Consider the following 21,916-nt stretch of genomic DNA (forward strand, 5'->3'; position numbering starts at 1 on the left):
GTTATGATCTAGAATATTATATTGAAACTATGTTAATTTTATTGTCCCCAAAAAAATCTTATTAAAGCTAACAACCAAAAATACTGATAGTGGAAAACAGGAAAAACAATATTTAAAATAAGGCTGCTCTTAAGTATTTTCAGTGGTTGTAGGCGTATCATTCTGTTAATTGTTTTTGTTATAGCTTAAGAAATATTCCATCTTAGAGGGAGAGACGAACGCAGGAATTTTCATTAATATGATGCCTTCATGCCCAAAGCTATTTGTGTGAAATTTAAAGTGTGGTCATTGTTGAGATATCGCAAAATGCAACAAGTAATGGTAAAGGGGTAAAAAAAAAGTGCCTCAAACAGCAGTGAGATAACTGTACATTTATGGACTTGTTGATTAAGGAATTATACTGGCTGGAACACCAAGAATATTGCCATGAAATTTTTAACGTCCAAATGAAAATGTAGAAGGGACTTGAGAATACTCCTTCACCATTGAACTGAAGCATTGACCTAAATTATTTGCTCGTGTGCTGGGCCATCAACTATTGATGCAGAGAAATCTGTGTCACCTGAGTTATAACTAATTTGGGATGGTTTAGCAACATTTTGTAAATCAGATGTTTATCATTTCGAACTGTAATAGGCAAAGATCAAACACGATTGTTTTGGTTATAAACCATATATTTATATTGCCCTACAATTAGATTTAATGTGCTGTTCATAACCAGGATTGCATTTGCAGAAGGATTTTATTTTTGAAAGCACATAATTGCACACTTTTGTTCAGATTCTGTATTAAAAGTCCCTTGTGTATATTCATTTTAGTGAAATTGTTCATATGTTGGTTTAGATAGCTTGCTTATTCTATTTCACCCTTCCATTATACAGTGTTTACATGTTTAAAATTCCACTTTGTTCTTAGCCTTTGAGTGAAGACATCAATTTTCCAAGGCTTGTTACATGCAGAACAAAAATAATTTCTTTTTGGATCCAATCTCCCCCTCACCATTGCTGCCAATATGTGAGCTATAATTATCTCCTTAATGTAGACAATTGTGATTTGTGTTTATACTAAATTATTTGAAAGACACTAAAGGCGAGAATTATAACTGCTGATACAAGGAAACGATGTACGTTCAATTGAAATACTTTTTACCCCATTAGCCAAACTATGGGACGGTGAAATTAGACACGGTGGAGTGGTCACCCATTGGCTTCAATGGAAGTATATTTCAGGCGTAGTTTGTAACAGATGATTAAAATCCAGTGCCACCCAACACAGGGCATCCTCAGCTTTTCAACCTCTGGTTCTTTCAAGGCTGCTGCTGCGTATTCATACTGCATCTCTCAGTTCACTGCTTACTGGTCTATCGCGAAGGTCTACAAACTTGATATTTAAGAAGTGATTCTTCATCTGATTTTCCATCTACATTCCCAAAGTGCAAGCATTCAAATGCCATATTCTTATCAGTACAGAAATATTACTACCAGGAGTGCCTGGCTGAGTATCTGTAGGGTTTCCTTGGCTCCACTACATGAAGAAGACATCTGTGCCTGACCAGATTCTGATCTCCTGGGAATATTCTCACATTGCCTCTCACCACATCATTGGAACATCCAGTCGCATTTTCCCCTGTAACTTGTATATGTTCCTTCGAGAACTACCTGCAAAGATTGCACCCTGCTGAGCTACGTTGTCACAACCATGAGAACAGGGAACAATGAGGTAAAGTTGTAGCGTAACGGGATTTTATAGTAATATAAATCAGTCAAAGCAAGAGCAAAATGAAAGAGTAGGGCCCATCAGCGACAGCAAGATAACCAATATGTGGAGACAAAGAATGTGGGAACAGTTCTTAATGATTACTGGGCAGCCATCATCACAGCCTCATGATATAGTTAAGGAGAATGAGTATGCAATACTGGTTGGATAAACACAGCAAAAGCAGAACTATTCTAAGTAGCATCCTTAAAATAAACAGGTCTTTATTGAAATTTATCCCAGATTGTCAAAAGATGTGAGGGAGGGAATTGTAATGACTCAGATTATAATTCTTCAATGCTCTATGGCTGTAGGTGTGTTGTTAAATGATTGAAGGACTGCTGATATTGGACCATGTCTTGTAAGGAGAATAACAGAACTTGCCTGCTGTGCAAATTATTGGAATTAATTCAGGAGGGGAAAATAGAATTTCATTTGGCAAGGCACAGATTAATCAGGGGCAGTCAGCATGGATTTGTTATGGGAAGATTATGTTTGATTACTGTGACCATTTTTTTGAGGAAGTGATAAGAACAGTCAACGAGGGCAATTCATTTAGTATTGTTTGTGTTAATTTTGAAAAGGCTCTGGACAAGGTCCCAATAAGTTGAAGGATTCACAGGAGAGTAGTAAATTGGATCCAAAATCAGTTGCAGATGATACAAAAAATAGCCGAATGTTTGACAGGCAAGAGGAACTAATGAGACTACAGGAAAATTTAAATATTGTCCTTTTAAGTAGAAAATAGTAAATGATATTTAATCAATACATCTGAACAGTTACAAAATATAAGGTTATGTGAGGATATTGAGCGATGCTGGTGTATGTAGGTGATTAGAATTGCCCATATGACATGCAAGGTGTAGAAATCAATAGCAGAGATGTTTTGCTGGAATTTGGAAGTCTATAGCTTGAGAACTGCATGCTTTTCTGGTCATCACATTCAGTTTAATGATATATCTTCTGTAGAGGGTGCAGAAAATATTTTGTTATCACATCAATCTATGATTTTTCAATTTTGTTGGCTCAAGCTCATCTGACTGACCTGCATTAGCTTCTCATTGGATCTGGCCCAAGGCCCAAGTGTTGCTTTATGGCTCTTTCCCCTTGACTTGTGCCACAGGTAACTTATTTTGTTCTCTCTAACTCATACTAGTTCAAACCAGTTCAACCAGTTCAGCTAAATACCGGCCTCATGCAACCAGATCACTGGCTGTTCTTTCTACAAGCCTGTGATTTTACATTATAGAGAGTTTCTTATCTGAAAATGGTCTCAGATTTAGCAGATCATCAGAATAAACTCATTGTGTCCATGTTCAGTTGCTTTAATTAAGTTATCCCTGAGCCAGAGCCAGTTCACCAAATAATTCACAAAATGAAGTTCACAAGAAAAGTCTCACAAAATGGCCACCTCCATTTCTGCGACCACTTGGCAAGAACAAATACTTTTTCGTAGTCTGTTTCCACTGCCCTTGCCTCTTTCCTGTTTGCTGATTTGTAGATTTTAGTTCTTTCTGGCCAACATCAGATTAAGAATTGCCATTTAAAGCTGTTGCGATATCTTAAAGGACCTTTGGCTATATGCAACAAGCCTAGCTTTTTCAACTCAGACTCTCTTCAATTCTATTTAACTCCTTGGTTCACTCTTTATTTTCATCAAATGTCCTAACAAGCTATTGAATTGCTAAGAGCAAATACTATCCCTTAGGGTAGCTGCAAATCAGCTACAAGGCCAACTTTCATGAACAAAGAGTAACAGCAATCCAGGATCATTGGTTTGCCCTTTTTATCAAGATAGAGCCACCTTCATAAGAAACTGTTTCATGTAGTGAGACACTGAATCAGAGATCACTGCTTTGGCTCACCAGCCTTGATGCATTTCCAACCCAGACTTGCCTTTTCTGGATATGGAAGATGCACAGAATGAAGTCTACCCCTGTGCCCCCAACATTCAAGAATCTTCTTGCATGGCAGAGTGTCCCCAAACGGAGGCACGGTAGCGTAGGTTAGCAGGACAGTATTACAACTTGGGGTGTTGGAGTTCGGAGTTCATTTCCAACGATGTCCGTAAGGTTTGTACCTCCTTTCCAAGAATACGTGGGTTTCCTTTGGGTGCTCCAGTTTCCTCCCACAGTCCAAGGGCACACCAGCTGGTAGGTTAATTGGTCATTGTAAATTGTCCTGTGATTAAGTGGATGGGTTACTGGGCGATGCAGTTTGTTAGGCTGAAAGGGCCTGTTCCAAGCTGAATCGCTAAATAAAATGAAGTATATTACAGAGACCCCCACTCTGAAATGTCCATTGCTGTTTTGGAATGTTTGTAACTAAGGAGATATTTAAAAACATAAGAACATAAGAAGTAGGAGCAGGAGCAGGCCATCAAGGCCTGTCAAGCCTGCTCCACCATTCAGTAAGATCATGGCTGATCTGACCATGGACTCATCTCCACCTACCTGCCTTTTCCCCATAATGCTTAATTCCAGTACTATGCAAAAATCTATCCAACCTCGTCTTAAATATATTTACTCAGGTAGCCTCCACTGCTTCATTGGGCAGAGAATTCCACAGATTCACCACTCTCTGGAAAAAGCAGTTTCTCCTCATCTCCATCCTAAATCTTCTCCCCTGAATCTTGAGGCTATGTCCTCTAGTTCTAGTCTCACCTACCAGTGGAAACATCTTTCCTGCCTCTATCTTATCTATCCTTTTCATAATTTTATATGTTTCTATTTAAAAGTTATTTGAGTAGATTTTACTGAACTTTTTAAAAATAAATTTTAAAATAGTTTGTAAAAGATAAAATCATTCACAAACTTCCCTGCACTTGCCTTTAGCCACAGGGTTGGTAACTCCATTCGTTTGAAAGTGTCTGCCGTTAATACACCTGATATCTTGTACAGCTGGAGAGCCAGATATGAAGTGTGTCCAGATCATATCAGTGCTTTGCTGTGGGGATTAATAGTGAGTTTAGCAGCAGGAGCAGAAGGTCAGATTCTCCAGCATCTGACCTCTGGCTCTTGGAGCTCCACCTTTGGTGGAACATGCCCAGAAACCAAAGAGGGACTGAGTCACAAGTATCTGGTAGCCAGTAAACCCAGCAGGCCCACCAGCTGTCAATCCACTTGATTGGGCCCAGTGCCTTTTAGTTGGAAATTGACTGAGAAACTTGAGAAAAGAAGAATAAAAAAGAAACCACTGTTTAATTCACTTTAATATTCCAGTAGGTACTTTTTCATGGATTCAAAACTGGTGCAGAATAACCTCAAATTAAGTCACAATCCATTATCCAAGCACAAAGTTAATGAAAATAGATTGAAGCTGCATGTGCTCCTAATTTCTTCTCTGCCAGTGGCTAGGGATTAGGACAGTTTCTGTACAGTATGTGAGATGTTACCTTGCCAGTCCCAGTTATTCTTACTAAAGCACTTGTTCTGTAAGCTTGCAACCTTCTGGACATCTGACTGACTACCTTCTGTACCACTTACCCTGTTACAGCAAAGATACAACTATTCTTCACCTTGCAGATGATTACTAGGATACTCCTGCTTATTTAGTTGTAGTAGGAACAAATATGATGATGCCCAGGCCTCTGAGCTGCTTCAGGTTTATAAATCTTGCAGTAGTGCACAAATTTTCACCCTTAATCTTCCGATTGGAAGCATTCTTATGCCTGGAGCATGCCTGAAATATTTTAATTGTTGATTATGGAAGGAGACTTAGAAGTTCAGGAAAAGTGTTTTCCCCTCATTAAAATAAAATGACACTATTCTATGCAGCACACATAAAAGTTGCTGGTGAACGCAGCAGGCCAGGCAGCATCTCTAGGAAGAGGTACAGTCGACGTTTCGGGCCGAGACCCTTCGTCAGGATTAACTGAAAGAAGAGCTAGTAAGAGATTTGAAAGTGGGAGGAGGAGGGGGAGATCCAAAATGATAGGAGAAGACAGGAGGGGGAGAGATGGAGCCAAGAGCTGGACAGGTGATTGGCAAAAGGGATATGAGAGGATCATGGGACAGGAGGTTCGGGAGAAGGAAAAGGGGGAGGGGGGGAACCCAGAGGATGGGCAAGGGGAATAGTGTATACCCCTTCTATTCTATGCAGTGTGGTTTTATTAAGGTTTGTCAAGCAATAGAGAGGTGAAGAATTAATTTCCTTCCCATTTATCCTTAGCATTGAAGATACAGCAATTTCATACAAATTCCAAACTCTCCTTAGTTTTCTATTGCATCCTTTGTGATAATATTATGCCTGTATGTTCAGAATATATTTGCACTTTGGTAGGAAAATATTAGTCTTAACTCTAGGTAAAGAGGGCAATGCAGCTTGGAAAAGTTATGTGTCCGTGTACACGTGCTACTTGTCCATTAAACTTTACAATTTTTTTTTCAATTAGTTAAAGTATTATCTTTTATTTCTTTAGGAGATTGAATTCATGGATATGACATCTTTTAAATGTAAAAGTTACTTTGAAGTATATTTAGAACAACGAGAAGATCTTCAGCTGAAGTTAGTGGACAAAGAGACAGATGAAGTGATATGGACCTCAAAATTGCGGGAGTGTAAGTGTCTACCAAATGTAAATGTACCTCTAGATATTTTAGCAACATACACAAAATTGCTGGAGGAACTCAGCAGATCAGGCAGCATCTATGGAAAAGAGTATAGTGGTGTTTCAGGCCAAGACACTTCATCAGGGTCCTGATAAAGGTTCTCGGCCTGAAACATCTATTATACTCTGTTCCATAGATTTTGCCTGACCTGCGGAGTTCCTCCAGCATTTTGTATGTGTTGCTTAGATTTCCAACCTCTGCAGATTTTCTCTTGTTCTGGATATTTTAATTGTGAACCAAGCTCGTTTGTTTCACACACAAGAGATTCTTGAATTCTTGAGCAACACACACAACGTGCTGGAGGATTCAGCAAGTCATGCAGCACCAATGCAGTCAAGTCATGCAGCACCAATGCAGTCAAGTCATGTAGCACCAATGCAGTCAATTCGTGCAGCATCTATGCAGTCAAGTCATGCAGCACCAAATGCAGTCAAGTCATGCAGCATCTATGCAGTCAAGTCATGCAGCACCAATGCAGTCAAGTCATGCACCATCTATGCAGTCAAGTCATGCAGCACCAATGGAGGGAAATGTGCACAGTTGATGTTTCGGACTGAGACCCTTCATCAGCTATGAAGACACTTTGAGCCAAGACCGTTCATTAGACTGGCAAGGAAGGAGATAGAAACAAGAATAAGAAGGTGGGGGACAATGAAGGATAGGGGAACATGCTAGCAGGTGACAGGTGATGGAGGGAAACAGGTTAGCTCTGTTGTCCAGGTAGAAGAGGAGATCTTTAGGGCCTTTCTGATGGAAGCACATAAGGATTGGACATCCATAGTGAAAGTAAGGTGCTTCGGGCCAGGGAACTGAAAATGACTGAAGTGATGGAGAGGATGTGAAGTGTTGCATATGTAGGTAAGAAAGGAGTGAACCAAAGTGGATCAAAATGGATTTGAGGTATTTGGATGCGAGTTCAGAGAGGCATGAAAAGCATCTTGCAGCTAATTTATGAGCAGATTAAATTCAACGATAGGTGTTTTCCTTTTCATTGAAGTTGAATGTTAACAAGCAACTGCACGACTACTTGCCAGTTCTCCAAATAATTTCACAGAATTTACCTGAATAAGAAATTCACCAAACAGTCCCCGAACCTGAAACTTTGACTTCTTGATTGTTATTACTATATCACACATCTTCTATGTTCCAGCATCTGACACTTAGCAATCGCCTTTGACTCTTGCATCTGCTTCACCATTTCATCATGGCTGATCAATTTTCCCCTCAACCCCAATCTCCAACCTTCTCCCTGTATCCCCTCATGCCCTGATCAATCAAGAATCTATCAACCTCTGTCTTAAATATACATAAAGACTTGGCCTCCACAGCACCTGTGGCAGAGAATTTCACAGATTCACCACTCTCTGGCTAATGTGATTCCTCCTCACCTTCATTCTAAAAGGACTCACCTCTATACTGACACAGTGTTTTCTGGTCTTAGACACTCCCACCATAGGGAACATCCTCTCCACTTCCACTTTATCAAGGCCTTTCACTATTTGAGAGGTTTCATTCTTCTAAATTCCAGGGAATACTAGCCAGTTTCATCAAACGCTCTTCATATGACAAACCATTCAATCCGGGAATCATTTTCGTGAACCTCCTTTGACTCTCTCCAGTCTTAGCACATCCTTTCTAAGATAAGGGGCCCAAAACTGCACAGAATACTCCAAGAGAGGCCTCACCAGTGCTTTATAAAGTCTCAACATTACATCCTTGCTTCTATATTTTAGTCCTCACCACAGACTCAACCTGTCAATATGTTCAATAATCTCCAACTTCAATTTGTTCTACTCAAGCCAATTCAACTTGGTGCTTCCTCTCCCAATTCAAGTCATTCTTTCTAAGAATTCCAATCGTCTTTAATCATTCAATTTTCATCCAATCTTTTATCTCAGGCCAATCTCATGTCACAGTATTATTTCAGAATTATTTGATTTATCTATATTTTTTACTCTTTTCAACTCTGAATCTCAACCTAGTTGAGATTCTACCGCACAATCCAGATCCATTCCCTTTGAGTTCTCTTTTATATTTACATTGAATTAAGTTGTAATAATATATATTATTTGTTTGCATTGTACTTAACATTGATTTTGTGGCTTTTTTACACTTGCTAATTCATTCAGATTGCATGCATAGAGCTTTTCCTTATTAATCAGATGAATATCTTTGTGTTTCTTCAGGTGACTGGGCAAACCATAAGCAGAATGAACAAGACAAACAAAGAGATGTTAAACGTATGTTTTTACTACGGCAGTGTACTGTGGAATACATTGGTTTTAGTGCACAAAACGATGTTCATCTCCAGAAAGAAAAGGCTGAAAATGGATTATTGTATAGTATTATTGACAAGACACAATCCTAATAGAGGTCTCCAGTCGGTTTAGAGGGAAGAATTCTTAAGTTGAGGCTTTGCCTAAAATTAATCCTGTGACAATGGTGCTGCATACACACCAGTCTAGTTTCTTCCCCACTGTAATCGCACTCTGCTGGGAAATGCATCTTAAGCAAGAGCAGGTTAGACTCTGGGCTAGATATAATGCCGTCACTCCCACGCTCAAGCATACAATGAATAATGTGGGGCATGAAATGTAGTAGCATAAATGAGAGCAAGAGAAAACGATTCTACTATTGTACCCAATGGAACAGGTAACAAGATTTGCTGTTGTCTTCGGTTTCCTTACAAATTTTGCCATTGTGAATACAGTACGCAATTATGGCTGCCAGTTATGTTGGAAGAATCTGCAAGGCTGGAAAAGGAAGGGGAGAAGGCAGAAAGGAGGCAGTCAAGATGGTACCATTGGGCCCAAGTGGTCCTGACAATCCATCCATGCAATTCTAGCATTTACAACCCTAATTGCTTGTTCTCTAAGCCAATTTTCCCTCTGTTCCCACTTGACCACAATGTAAATCTTGTTGGAGTTGGTGTAAATTGCACAGGATATTCCATCTGAAAGTTGAATATTCTGTTGTTATCTCTGTCTAACACCAAAGTAAGTTATAATACAAGGGGCAATTAGAGACTGAGTTGAACAAAACGTGCAACTAGGCAGAGCAACTGCAAATAAACTTGTTAAGGGTTTCTAACAGAGGAGAATGACTGACATAAAACAGAACTAAAATTATTAAGGATGAAGTTGTAAATAGACAACTGTACTCTTTACTGAGGTAGAAATGAGTCAATAAACAGAATACAGAGAAGTTTAAAATCAAATCCTGTGCTGAGGCTCTCATATTAAATTGTGGTCAGTCAACTTGCATTGGTAGATTTTGCATGGACAGTGGTACATGGTAGAGAAGAAGTGTGGATTAAAACTAAGTTACTTCAGAAGAGCAATGGACTGGTAGGGAAAAGTGTGTGTTCTATAACCAATGCAGAGAAATGACTTTTGGGTATTTACTTCTGGGTGATTGGTCAGGGCATGAAGGAATACGGGGAGAAGGCAGGAGATCGGGGCTGGAAGGAAAAATGAATCAGCCATGATGGAATTGTGGAGCAGGTTCAATGAGCCAAATACCCCAATTCTGCTCCTATGTCTTATGGTCTTAAAGGAATTATTTATAAACAATACCAAAACTGTGGGTTCCAGTGAGATGAATAATCTGGAGTTAATATTAATTTTTTTTGATAATGGTCTTTGAAACACCTTAGAACTTTGGATAATGGTGAAGGTGCTGTGGATTTCCTTGTTCTTTGGAAACTAAATTGCCAATCAAACTTGTACAAAATAATTATTTCTGTTTTGTCCTTCAGAAAACAGGAGACGAAAATCAAGCACTGAAATCTTTGTGGAAGATAACCATGTCAAAAAACCACGATGGGATGATATTGGTATTGTACTTCGTAAGTCACTGGAATTAAAATATGATCAGAAGTTAAACATTATATGTACTGCAGTAGTAAACTGGAGGAAGAAAAAAACTCCTGATATTGAGTTATTGATTACTGAATTTACCTTCTCAAATCATCAGTGCACCTAGCATGATGATAAACACAGACAGTACTTTCGTGGATGTTTTACAACCATTTTCAATGTCTTTGCTTGGTAGTGCTTTATGTGAGTTGACAAAGTGATGAGATTAATATTGCACATCTTTTGCCCTCTCTTTGTGTATATAATGAATTTGAATGGAGCTGGTTATCTTTAATTTCATATCCTCAAAAGGTGGGATGAAATTTCAAAGCATAGTATTTAGCAAAGACTTACTGACACATAGCCTCTCTTACTCAGCACCACATTTTTTTATCTGATGCATCTCTCCTCATATGGCAAATCCTCCTTCCCAGGAATTAATCTAATGAATCTTCACTACACTTTCTCAATAGCAAATATATCGTTACAGTAAGGTGTCCAAAACTGTACTCAGAACTCGAGATGAAGTTTCCTCAACGCTGGATATAGTTGCAGTAAGCTGTCTGCACTCGTGCAAATCGCCTTGTAATAAAGGAAACATACTGTATCTTCATGCTGGCTTTCAGTGACCTATGACCATCAACATTACCCATTCTCTCATTTAAAAAAATACTCACACTCTCTCTATTTTTATCCACCAAAGTGGAAAACTTCACATTTTCCCATTACAAATCAAATGCCATGTTCTTGCCCACTCACTCAACTTCTCTATATCCCCATAAAGCCTCATTACATCGTCCTCCCTATTCACATCATAAGCAAACTTGGGAATACAGGTTTCCCCCGCCATCTGAAGGTAGAGCGTTCCTATGAAATGCTTCGTAAGCCGAAATGTCATAAAGTGAAGAAGCAATTACCATTTATTTATATGGGAAAAATTTGTGAATGTTCGCAGACACAAAAAATAACCTACCAAATCATGCCAAATAACACATAAAACCTAAGATAACAGTAACATAGAGTAAAAGCAGGAATGATATGATAAATACACAGTCTATATAATGTAGAAGTGCTTTTCTACAATCATTGCCGCACTGTTCTCCATAGCGAAAATCTCACGCAAGCACTCTCGGCAGAAACACAGAGCAAGCGCTCTCAGCAAAATCACTCTCCAGTAACCTTTAAGCTATGAAGCTGCCAAATCGTACCAAATAACGCATAAAAATACACAGCCTATATAAAGTAGAAATAGTGTATGTACAGTGTAGTATCACTTATCGAAATTGGGAAGACAGCGCCAAGCACACTGATGATGGTGTGTTAGGCTGAGTCGTCGGAGGTTGGGGTGGTGCAGTGGCTCCCAGCCTCTAGGCAGCGAACTGATACCGATCCGTGGAGAAGGCAGGGGTACAGCAGTAGCTGGGATGCACCCAGCACATCTTTAAGAAGAAAGCCAAAATAAACAAGCTAATTAATTAGGTGCCGCCCAGCACGTAGTTGTCGGCCCAGATCAGAGGCGATTGCTGATTGTTTCGCCTGTGATCTGGGCACCTAATTAATTAACTTGTTTATTTCAGCTTTTTTCTTAAAGATGTGTTGGGTGTGTCCTGGCTACCCCTGCATTCTCCGCGACAATGTATCGGTCCGCGGCCCGGGGGTTGGGGTGGTGGGACACTGGGGTGACATCTCATCATCATCTGTTTCCATCAGGGCAGGCAGGTCATCTTTTTCTACATCTGCCTGCCTCGATGTCGAAGGTCGAGGTTCGTCGTCTGCTGTGGTTGATGTGGAAGGCTTGAAAAATGACAGTATGCTTGACTGCTGACCCTCGCACATTTTTCTGTCATACAGTTCTTTGTAAGCACTCAAACCATCCTGCAAATATGTCCTAAAGCTACATACCCTTTCAAAATTAAAGTCGTACTTTTCTGCAATGATTATTGTCAATTGCAGCGAAAATCTCACGCAGTTGCTTCACATTCAGTTCATTCACTTTCGATCTGTTTGCTACTGCATTCGGTTTCGATTGTTATCCTTTTCTCTTCCAGTTGCATCAGCTAAGTTTTACGTCTAGTTTTACGCTAAGTGTAACACCCTTACGAGCTCTTCTAGGCGTTGCCGATACCTTAGAACTCACCTTGCTAAAGGATGCTCACAGGCATGTGTTTAAGCAATGCCGGCTAGAATGCAGTTCTGGGGGAGGAGCTTGGCTGCTCGGGGCACGCGCTGCCTTTTCTTGTAACAGTGAAAACACCTTCTGTTAGCGAAAACAGGTAACTAATGTAGGTCGTTCGTAACAGCGAGGTTTTGTAAAGCGAAAGTTCAAAAAGTGGGGGGCACCTGTACGACATTTGGTTCCCTCGTCAAGGTCATTTGTATTGTCTGTGAGTAGCCAGAGCGCGAGAGACAATACCTGTAATACTGAGAAAAATCCCTTTTTTCCCAATCCATGTGTCTATATCAGTATGTAAAACATCTTAGCATATTGTGCAGCATTTAATAACAGTAGTCCAATGCGATTACATGTTTGTTAGTTTCTCCACTGTATGGCCATGAATAAAAATCTAATCTACACTAATCCTAAAGTGAAAGGCCAACAGTAAGGCCCCCAGTTACATGATGTGTGATTATGATGAAACTCGTGTTTATTAAAGTTTTGCAAACAACTTGCTCATTGCCATTTCATTTCTATCTGCCTTTTTTTTTAATAGCAGATGGACTAACCTGCAAAAAGAATAACAACATGACGGATAAGCAGTTAATGCAGTTGGCTGAAAAACTGGGGAGTAACTGGCAAGTTATTGCCATAAGATATCTTGATCTGGAATACCAGGATATTTCAAAAATTAGAGAAGAACATGAAAACCCTACAATGCAGAAATTTAGCATGTTGCAAATATGGAAGAATAAAGAACTGAACAATGCAACTCCATCCAATCTCCATAATAAACTCTTCGATGCTGATATTTCATATGAAGCCCGGAATGTTCTGGAAGGTACGTGTGAATGTGTACTTTTGTGAATTCCTTGAAATATAATATAATGTTATTATATAAGAGGAATTATTCTGACTGTCAATTAGTGATCTTAAGAAATGACAGCAAGGAAAATTGGAGTTTTTCTTCCCCTTTTTTAAAATTTCCTATGTTTCAACACAAAAGCAATGCATTTAGGGATCATAGAATAGATTTTTATTTATAATCTTATTAAGTACACAGATGGTATCCCTCTTTTAATTGGAATAGTTAACTCCACTGAGCAGGTATCAGTGTGAAGGGCCAAATCAAAGGGTCATACACCCTGAAAAAGGGCGTTTCAACCCACCAAGTGCATGCTGACTGTCAAACACCGCTTTACACTATTAATTGCACTATTCTGAGTTTATTATCCCCACCTTTGCATCAATTCTCAAAAACTCAAGGGGGGCAATTTACAGTGGCCAGTTAACCTACTACAAAACCTTCGGGTGTGGGAGGAAAGTGAAACACTCTGTAGAAACCAAGAGTAGCAGGAAAAGATGCATCCTCTGTACAGACGGTGTCAGAGGTCAGGATTAAACGAGAGTAGCAAGAAAAGATGCATCCTCCGTACAGACGGTGTCAGAGGTCAGGATTAAACGAGAGTAGCAGGAAAAGATGCATCCTCCATACAGCAGGCCAGGCAGCATCTATAAGAAGAGGTACAGTCGACGTTTCGGGCCGAGACTCTTCATCAGGACTAACTGAAAGAAGAGATTCCAGCCTTGAACTCCAGGCCGGGTCTTCTCATGCTGCTATTGTGACTCCAGTCTCCCCTTCCCCCACCACCACTCTGCAACCCCATCTCCCTGACGTTCCATCATCTACTCCTGGGCTCTCAGAGGCTCCTTCTTCTTCTCACCCCAACCCTCCCCCCTCCACTGACACCACCAGCCTCCCTCCCCCTCCGATGCCAGCTCTCATAGTTCTCATCCGTGCCGGATCTTTACCATCCCCTCCGACCATCCACTCTCTGAGGCAGAGCGCTCTGTCCTCAGTAAGGGCCTCATCTTTGTCCCCCTTCGCCAACACCTCAAGGAGTTCTGAGTTCGCCGTGACGCTGAACTCTTCTTCCGCCGGCTCCGTCTTCAAACCTACTTCTTTGGCAAGGACACTCCCACCGATGACCCCTTCTCCTGTCTTCAACCTTCCTCCTCTTCATGGACACCCCGCTCTGGTCTTCTGCCTGCTCTGGATCTCTTTATTGCTAACTGCCGATGGGACATCAACCGTCTCGACTTCACCGCACCTTGTTCCCATTCCAACCTCACTACTTCCGAACGCTCTGCTCTCCACTCCCTCTGCAATAATCCTAACCTTACTTTTAAAACCCGCCGATAAGGGGGGTGCTGTTGTAGTCTGGCGTACTGACCTCTACCATGCCGAGGCACAGCGACAACTCGCGGATACCTCGTCTTATTTACCCCTCGATCATGACCCCACTAAGGAGCACCAGGCCATTGTCTCCCACACCATCACCAATTTCATGCACTCAGGGGATCTCCCATCCACTGCTACCAACCTTATAGTTCCCACACCTCGCACTTCCCATTTCTACCTCCTACCCAAGATCCACAAACCTGCCTGTCCAGGTAGACACATTGACTCAACTTGCTCCTGCCACCAAACTCATTTCTGCATACCTCGACACAACTTTATCCCCCCTTGTTCAATCCCTTCCTACCTATGTTCGTGACACTTCTCACGCTCTGAATTTTTTCGATGATTTTAAGTTCCCTGGCCCCCACTGCTTTATTTTCACCATGGATGTCCAGTCCCTATATACTTCCATCCCCCAACAGGAAGGTCTCAAAGCTCTCTGCTTCTTTTTGGATTCCAGACCTAATCAGTTCCCCTCTACCACCACTCTGCTCCGTCTAGCGGAATTAGTCCTTACTCTCAATAATTTCCCCTTTGGCTCCTCCCACTTCCTCCAAACTAAAGGTGTAGCCGTGGGCACCCGTATGGGTCCCAGCTATGCCTGCCTTCTTGTTGGCTTTGTGGAACAATCTATGTTCCGAACCTATTCTGGTATCTGTCCCCCACTTTTCCTTCGCTACATCGACGACTGCATTGGCGCTGCTTCCTGCACGCATACTGAGCTCGTTGCCTTCATTAACTTTGCCTCCAAATTTCACCCTGCCTTCAAGTTTACCTGGTCCATTTCTGACACCTCCCTCCCCCTTCTTGATCTTTCTGTCTGTATCTCTGGAGACAGCTTATCTACTGATGTCTACTATAAGCCTACTGACTCTCACAGCTATCTGGACTATTCCTGTTCTCACCCTGTCTCTTGCAAAAATGCCATCCCCTTCTCGCAATTCCTACGTCTCCGCCGCATATGCTCTCAGGATGAGGCTTTTCATTCCAGGATGAAAGAGATGTCTTCCTTTTTTAAAGAAAGGGGCTACCCTTCTTCCACCATCAACTCTGCTCTCAAACGCATCTCCCCCATTTCACGCACATCTGCTCTCACCCCATCCACCCGCCACCCACTAGGAATAGGGTTCCCCTGGTCCTCACCTACCACTCCACCAGCCTCCAGGTCCAACATATAATTCTCCGTAACTTCTGCCACTTCCAATGGGACCCCACCACTAAGCACATCTTTCCCTCTCCCCCCCCCCGCTTTACGCAGGGGTCTCTCCCTACGCGACTCCCTTGTCCATTCGTCCCCCCCATCCCTTCCCATCGATCTCCCTCCCGGCACTTATCCTTGTAAGCGGAACAAGTGCTACACATGCCCTTACACTTCCTCCCTTACCACCATTCAGGGCCCCAGACAGTCCTTCCAGGTGAGGCGACACTTCACCTGTGAGTCGGTTGGGGTGATATACTGTGTCCGGTGCTCCCGATGTGGCCTTCTGTATATTGGCGAGACCCAACGCAGGCTGGGAGACTGTTTCGCTGAACACCTACACTCTGTCCGCCAGAGAAAGCAGGATCTCCCAGTGGCCGTACATTTTAATTCCACGTCCCATTCCCATTCTGATATGTCTATCCACGGCCTCCTCTACTGTAAAGATGAAGCCACACTCAGGTTGGAGGAACAACACCTTATATTCCGTCTGGGTAGCCTCCAACCTGATGGCATGAACATTGACTTCTCAAACTTCCGCTAATACCCCACCTCCCCCTCGTACCCTATCCGTTATTTACTTATTTATTTTTTTCTCTCTCTCTCCTTTTTCTCCCTCTGCCCCTCTCACTATACTCCTTGCCCATCCTCTGGGCTCCCCCCCTCACCCTTTTCTTTCTCCCTAGGCCTCCTGTCCCATGATCCACTCATATCTCTTTTGCCAATCACCTGTCCAGCTCTTGGCTCCATCCCTCCCCCTCCTGTCTTCTCCTATCATTTCAGATCTCCCTCTCCCCCTCCCAATTTCAAATCTCTTGCCATCTCTTCTTTCAGTTAGTCCTGACGAAGGGTCTCGGCCCAAAACGTGGACTGTACCTCTTCCTATAGATGTTGCCTGGCTTGCTGCGTTCACCAGCAATTTTTATGTGTGTTGCTTGAAATTCCAGCACCTGCAGATTTCCTCGTGTTTGCGTTTTTCAATCCTCCATACAGACGGTGTAAGAGGTCAGGATGAAACAAGAGTAGCAGGAAAGGATGCATCCTCCATAGAGACAGTGTTAGATATCAGGATCAAACAGGAGGAGCAGGAAAAGATGCATCCTTGATACAGACAGTGTTAGAGATCAGGATTAAACAAGAGTAGCAGGAAACCATGCATTCTCTATACAGCCGATACTAGAGGTCAGGATGAAACAGGAGTATCAGGAAAAGATGCCTCATCCATACAGACTGTGTTGAACGTCACGATTAACCAAGAGCCGCAGGAAAAGAAGCATTGTCCATACAGACGGTCTTAGAGGTCAGGAAAAAACAAGAGTAGCAGGAAAAGATGCATCCTCCATAGAGAGTGTTACAGGTCATGATGAAGCAAGAGCTGCTGTAAAAGATGCATCTTCCATACAGATGGTGTCAGGGGTCAGGATGTAACAAGAGTAGCAGGAAAAGATGCATGCTGCATACAGACGGTATTAGACGTCAGGATGTAACAAGAATAGCAGGGAAATACGCATCCTGCAGTCAGAAGGTATTACACGTCAGGATGAAACAAGCACAGCAGGAAAAGTTGCATCATGCATACGGACGGTGTTATGGGTCAGGATGAAACAGGAGAAGCAGGAAATGATGCATCCTCTATCCAGACGGTGTTAGAGGTCATGATGAAACAAGAGTAACAGAAAAAGATGCATCCTGCGTACAGATGGTGTTCAGGGTCAGGATGAAAGAAGAGTAGCAGCGAAAGATGCATCCTCCATACAGACGGTGTCAGAGGTGAGGATGAAACAGGAGTAACAGGACAAAAAGCATCCTCCATACAGACCGTGTTGGAGGTCAGGATGAAACAAGAGTCGCAGGAAAAGATGCATGCTGCATACAGACGGTATTAGACGTCAGGATGAAACAAGTGTAGCAGGAAAACTTCCATTCTCCACACAGACAGTGTTAGATGTCAGGTTGAAACAGGAGTAGCAGGAAAAGATGCATCTTCCATACAGATGGTGTTAGATGTCAGGATGAAACAAGGACACTGAATCTGTGAAGCAGCCCTTTTTTGTATTAGATTTATTCCTTTTCCTGAGCCAGGTAAGAATATCTAATCACTTTGGCCCTCCTTACTCTTAGATCATCATTGAAAGGTGAATTTTTTGATCATTTTCAAGACCATGAACATATGTTAATTAATTTAAAACCAAAATCGTAAAATTAAATTTTTTAAATCTAAGGGATTTTTTTTATCTACTCTTTTGCCTCCTAATCCACAGGCATAGATACCCTATTCTTTTGAGACAGAGATTGCACTGTTGAAAAATGATGGAGCAGCCCCCTAGTATAAGATGAATTCATTACCTCAGAATCTCCCTTTTTGACCTTTGACCTTATTGTCTGCCTGCACAGCACTTTCTCTGTAACTGTGAAACCTTATTGTGAATGTCTTCCTTGTTTTCCCTTGTATTTGTGATCTGTATGGATGGCATGCAAGAACAATAGGTTGTCACTGGAACTTGGTACAGGTGACAGTAATCAACCAATTTACAATTTAAATTATCCTGACAAAGGAGATGGAGGAGATTCCCTACCATATTGTTGAGAACACCCAGCAGAAGTGAGCTCTGTCTTTGGGCTCTATATATATATTGATTGGAATATAGTGACAAATTCATCTCCACCCAGTAATAGTAATAGACTAAGACAAATGCACTGCTCCAAAGAGCGCTATATGAGGTCATTCTTCCCCTCGGCCATTAGGCTCTATAATGAGTCAACCTTCAGCCGAGGAAGTGATGACCCCACTCCTGTTAGACTGTTTGAGGTAACTTATTTTTTATTCTTTCTTACTACTCTTCTAAAATTTGTATATCTCTGCACTTGTCATGCTGCTCTGACACTGTAATAGAAACATAGAAACATAGAAAATAGGTGCAGGAGTAGGCCATTCGGCCCTTCGAGCCTGCACCGCCATTTATTATGATCATGGCTGATCCTCCAACTCAGAACCCCACCCCAGCCTTCCCTCCATACCCCCTGACCCCTGTAGCCACAAGGGCCATATCTAACTCCCTCTTAAATATAGCCAATGAACTGGCCTCAACTGTTTCCTGTGGCAGAGAATTCCACAGATTCACCACTCTCTGTGTGAAGAAGTTCTTCCTAATCTCGGTCCTAAAAAGCTTCCCCTCTATCCTCAAACTGTGGCCCCTCGTTCTGGACTTCCCCAACATCGGCAACAATCTTCCTGCATCTAGCCTGTCCAATCCCTTTAGGATCTTATACGTTTCAATCAGATCCCCCCTCAATCTTCTAAATTCCAACGAGTACAAGCCCAGTTCATCCAGTCTTTCTTCATATGAAAGTCCTGCCATCCCAGGAATCAATCTGGTGAACCTTCTTTGTACTCCCTCTATGGCAAGGATGTCTTTCCTCAGATTGGGGGACCAAAACTGCACACAATACTCCAGGTGTGGTCTCACCAAGGCCTTGTACAACTGCAGTAGTACCTCCCTGCTCCTGTACTCGAATCCTCTCGCTATAAATGCCAGCATACCATTCGCCTTTTTCACCGCCTGCTGTACCTGCATGCCCACTTTCAATGACTGGTGTATAATGACACCCAGGTCTCGTTGCACCTCCCCTTTTCCTAATCGGCCACCATTCAGATAATAATCTGTTTTCCTATTTTTGCCACCAAAGTGGATAACTTCACATTTATCCACATTAAATTGCATCTGCCATGAATTTGCCCACTCACCCACCCTATCCAAGTCACCCTGCATCCTCTTAGCATCCTCCTCACAGCTAACACTGCCACCCAGCTTCATGTCATCCGCAAACTTGGAGATGCTGCATTTAATTCCCTCATCCAAGTCATTAATATATATTGTAAACAACTGGGGTCCCACTAGTCACGCCTGCCATTCTGAAAAGGTCCCGTTTCTTCCCACTCTTTGCTTCCTGTCTGCTAACCAATTCTCCACCCACACCAATACCTTACCCCCAATACCGTGTGCTTTAAGTTTGCACACTAATCTCCTGTGTGGGACCTTGTCAAAAGCCTTTTGAAAATCCAAATATGCCACATCCACTGGTTCTCCCCTATCCACTCTACTAGTTACATCCTCAAAAAATTCTGAGATTCGTCAGACATGATTTTCCTTTCACAAATCCATGCTGACTTTGTCCGATCATTTCACCGCTTTCCAAATGTGCTGTTCTCACATACTTGATAACTGACTCCAGCAGTTTCCCCACCACCGACGTTAGGCTAACCGGTCTATAATTCCCCGGTTTCTCTCTCCCTCCTTTTTTAAAAAGTGGAACCACCCTCCAATCCTCAGGAACTAGTCCAGAATCTAATGAGTTTTGAAAAATTATCACTAATGCATCCACTATTTCTTGGGCTACTTCCTTAAGCACTCTAGGATGCAGACCATCTGGCCCTGGGGATTTATCTGCCTTCAATCCCTTCAATTTACCTAACACCACTTCCCTACTAACATGTATTTCGCTCAGTTCCTCCATCTCACTGGACCCTCTGTCCCCTACTATTTCTGGAAGATTATTTATGTCCTCCTTATTGAAGACAGAACCAAAGTAATTATTCAATTGGTCTGCCATGTCCTTGCTCCCCATAATCAATTCACCTGTTTCTGTCTGCAGGGGACCTACATTTGTCTTTACCAGTCTTTTCCTTTTTACATATCTATAAAAGCTTTTACAGTCCGTTTTTATGTTCCCTGCCAGTTTTCTCTCATAATCCTTTTTCCCCTTCCTAATTAAGCCCTTTGTCCTCCTCTGCTGAACTCTGAATTTCTCCCAGTCCTCAGGTGAGCCACTTTCTCTGGCTAATTTGTATGCTTCTTCTTTGGAATTGATACTATCCCTAATTTCTCTTGTTAGCCATGGGTGCACTACCTTCCTTGATTTATTTTTTTGCCAAACTGGGATGAACAATTGTTGTAGTTCATCCATGCAACCTTTAAATGCTTGCCATTGCATATCCACCGTCAATCCTTTAAGTGTCATTTGCCAGTCTATCTTAGCTAATTCACGTCTCATACCTTCAAAGTTACCCCTCTTTAAGTTCAGAACCTTTGTTTCTGAATTAACTATGTCACTCTCCATCTTAATGAAGAATTCCACCATATTATGGTCACTCTTACCCAAGGAGCCTCTCACGACAAGATCGCTAATTAACCCTTCCTCATTGCTCAATACCCAGTCCAGAATAGCCTGCTCTCTAGTTGGTTCCTCGACATGTTGGTTCAAAAAACCATCCCGCATTCATTCCAAGAAATCCTCTTCCTCAGCACCTTTACCAATTTGGTTCACCCAATCTACATGTAGATTGAAGTCACCCATTATAACTGCTGTTCCTTTATTGCACGCATTTCTAATTTCCTGTTTAGTACCATCTCCGACCTCACTACTACTGTTAGGTGGCTCTTCAGGATCAATAAAGTATATATCTATCATTCAGTAAGTTCCACGCTCAGTTTGCAGAACAAATCTCTATTGGAACAGCTGATTGCAGGCAGAAGTGGGGCAAAAAACTCTTTATCGATCTGCAGAAAAAGAAACTATTCAGCCCATCGTGTCTCAGTCCACTTACCAGCACATCTTTGGTATGACAAGGGAAACCGAAGCACCCAGACGAAACCCACACAATAACAAAGTAAACATACAAATTTCATAGAGACAGTACTTATGATCGGGATTGAGCTCAAGAGCATTGAAGTTTGTGGCAGCAGCTGTAACAATTGCATCATAGAGCCACCAATCAATTATGCCGCACATAAATGTTCCTTAACAAGTTCACATTGACTGCCCCTGATTTTAAATGAAGTTTAGATTATTCCTTAGAATTGACTCTAAAAGTATGCTCAACGGTGCAGCTAAATTGTTTTCCTTCTAGTTACTCATTTATGCTTTCCTCTCTTTTAACATTATGGTTTAAAAATTGACATTCTTCCAGTCCATTGGCACCTCTCCTGTTGTTCAGCTCACTGAAAAACAATGATCACTGCTTTTGTAATTTCCTCACTTTTTCTTCTTTAAAAGACTGTGGCATGTTTCAACCAGGTTTCCATTCTCAGAGTTGCTAAA

At 41.8% G+C, this 21,916-nt stretch overlaps 1 protein-coding gene across 2 annotated transcripts in view; it reads left to right on the forward strand.

The window, feature by feature from the left end:
• si:dkeyp-97b10.3 (NACHT, LRR and PYD domains-containing protein 1b allele 2) overlaps nucleotides 1–21,916 on the forward strand; it is a 77,952-nt gene that overhangs the window by 50,798 nt on the left and 5,238 nt on the right. The window contains exons 13-16 of one of the 2 annotated variants that reach the window (XM_063044899.1): nucleotides 6,176–6,314; nucleotides 8,552–8,605; nucleotides 10,123–10,212; nucleotides 12,934–13,218. In XM_063044899.1, the coding sequence (XP_062900969.1) occupies nucleotides 6,176–6,314; nucleotides 8,552–8,605; nucleotides 10,123–10,212; nucleotides 12,934–13,218 (568 nt within the window). The remainder of the gene's footprint in view (nucleotides 1–6,175; nucleotides 6,315–8,551; nucleotides 8,606–10,122; nucleotides 10,213–12,933; nucleotides 13,219–21,916) is intronic. The other variant, XM_063044900.1, reaches the window with a different exon arrangement.

This window comes from Mobula hypostoma, chromosome 4, assembly GCF_963921235.1.
Source record: "Mobula hypostoma chromosome 4, sMobHyp1.1, whole genome shotgun sequence".
NCBI lineage: Eukaryota > Metazoa > Chordata > Chondrichthyes > Myliobatiformes > Myliobatidae > Mobula > Mobula hypostoma.